Source organism: Aptenodytes forsteri, unplaced genomic scaffold (assembly GCF_000699145.1).
Source record: "Aptenodytes forsteri isolate BGI_AS27 unplaced genomic scaffold, ASM69914v1 Scaffold147, whole genome shotgun sequence".
Taxonomy (NCBI): domain Eukaryota; kingdom Metazoa; phylum Chordata; class Aves; order Sphenisciformes; family Spheniscidae; genus Aptenodytes; species Aptenodytes forsteri.
The window spans coordinates 1422293-1424379 of NW_008795320.1; the positions used below are offsets into that span (position 1 = coordinate 1422293).

The 2087-nt window shown below is 59.6% G+C and overlaps 1 protein-coding gene across 1 annotated transcript in view; it reads right to left on the reverse strand.

Moving 5' to 3' along the window:
- Positions 1-2087, reverse strand: part of LOC103899409 (ephrin-A2) — an 88702-nt gene that overhangs the window by 3511 nt on the left and 83104 nt on the right. The window contains exon 3 of the mRNA XM_009279887.1: positions 1364-1653. Within this exon, the coding sequence (XP_009278162.1) occupies positions 1364-1653 (290 nt within the window). The remainder of the gene's footprint in view (positions 1-1363; positions 1654-2087) is intronic.

Consider the following 2087-nt stretch of genomic DNA (forward strand, 5'->3'; position numbering starts at 1 on the left):
TGCAGCCGCTCCGTCCACCGGCTCCATCCCCAGGGCCAGCCCATGCCCTTGACCCGGCACGGGGAGCACAAGCGCGTCCCTGTGCCTGCGAGGTTAATGGCATTCCAATTTGCGAGCTCGAGGAGGAGGTAATTTCTTTTCTTTCATGTCTGCTAAATACGGTTCCTCAAAGAGGCATAATTTCTAATGTTCCGCATGACATGAATTCTAACCGGTTTAGCAATGATCGGCTTCACCATTTACTTCTGTGTAATCTCTCCCTAACGACATTAAAAATAAAAAAATAAAAAAAATAAAACGGGGGGGGGGGGGGGGGGGGTTGTAGGTGTGATGTGGTTTGCAGGTGGGTCTTTTTAGAGGGGGAGAAGGAGAGGGGGGAAAAAATGGTAATTTAATATAGATAAAAGGAACAAATTAAGTGGGCTGAAAACAGATGCTTTAGGAAAAAGGGGGAGAAATAATAAGGAAGATAAGCATGCCGGCTGGCTCCGGCGCGAGAAGAGAGGCGTCCCTGTCTCCCTGTGACACCGTCGAGTGCTTGGGGGTCATGGTTTCTCTTTTTTTTTTTTTTTTACCCTTTACTGATTGCCACACTCCCAGCACCTGATCCGTGCCCCATTAGCTTATTTTTCCATGGCTCCGGCGGGCTCCCGAGGAAGCCCGTCTGGCTCCTCTCCCCCTCCTCTCCCCTGGCCCCCATGCCCGGCCGCTCCGGAGGCAGAAATTCAACGAGGGGCCTGATCCGCTCCACCCCGGGGGTCCTGATCCTGCAACCAGCGCCCGGGCGCCTGCAGAAAAGTTTCCCCCGGAGCGGGTCGGCCAGCTTGGGCTTCATCTGTTGGGTGAGAAAGGGGAGCGCTGCCCCGGGAGAGCACGGGAATACACGGGAGCGTGTGGGAATACATGGGAGTGCGCCGGAGAGCGCGGGAGCGTGGGGGGCCACTGCCTGGGGCTGGCAGGGCTGCGCCACCGCTCCGGTGCAGCACCTTTACCGGTGCCTGGTGGTAGTCCCACGGGGATGAGACCGGTGTCCCCATCATCCAGCGGTCCCTGGTAAGTCCTAGTCACTCTCGTGGCCACCCCATGCCCATGGCTGTGACTAAGTCCCGGCAAAGGGTTTCGGCACCAACCGTGTGCCGGCTGGGATCTCTGCCTTGAGCCGGACATGCCGGCGCTGCCAGCACAAGGGCACGGCTGGGTTTGGGGGCTTTGCAGCGTTTTGGGTCGCCAGTGCAAACCGAGCCACGGCTCAGCGCCCGGGTCCGGTCTGCACCGCGGGGTGATGCGGGGGACGTCCCGGGGATGCTCTCGCCAGACCCCCGCCCATCCCCTCCCCACCGTCCCCGCGGCGGCCCCTACTCACAGATGTAGTAGTACTCGTGGCCAGGTCTGAACTCGAAGCCCAGCGAGAAGGGGGTGAAGAGCTGGAACTTCTCTGAAAACTTGAGGGGCCCGCTGGGGGAGTCGGGCCGGTTGCACTCCCAGCGCTTGAAGCCCCTCTGCCGGTGGTCGCAGGATGCGTGCCCCTCGTAGTTGACCATGTAGAGGATGTAGCGCTCCATCCGCTCGGGCAGCGGCTCCTCGTAGTGCGGGCAGTAGATGTCCAGGTAGTCGTTGATGCGCACCCCCACTGTGTAATCCCCACGGTGAAACCTGCGGGAGAAGCCGGCGTCAGTGGGACCGTGTTTCACCAGATCCTGCCGTGGGGATGCCAGAGACCCCGGGCACGCCGAAACCCTGGTTTGACCATGACCCAGGGCCTGATCCAGCCCAGCCCAACCTTGCACCGCTCTCCTCTCCCCATCGCCCCCTTCCAGGCACGCCAGCCCCCTGCCCCTACAACACCCCCATTAACCTACAAGATTAACCCAGAGCCTCTTTGTTTTACGCCCGATAAACCGGCACCACTTGGTAGTAAGTCACAAAAGAATCATTATTCACAGCGATACCATCGAAGCGTTGGCATCGCTGCAGCTGTGCGCTGCAATCCCAGTGTAATTTGCGTTTCTGGCACTGATTATCTGAGAGATTAAGGGATTAGCGGTGCTGGAGAACGCCGCGGCGCATGCCGGCAGCGCCCGCCCGGC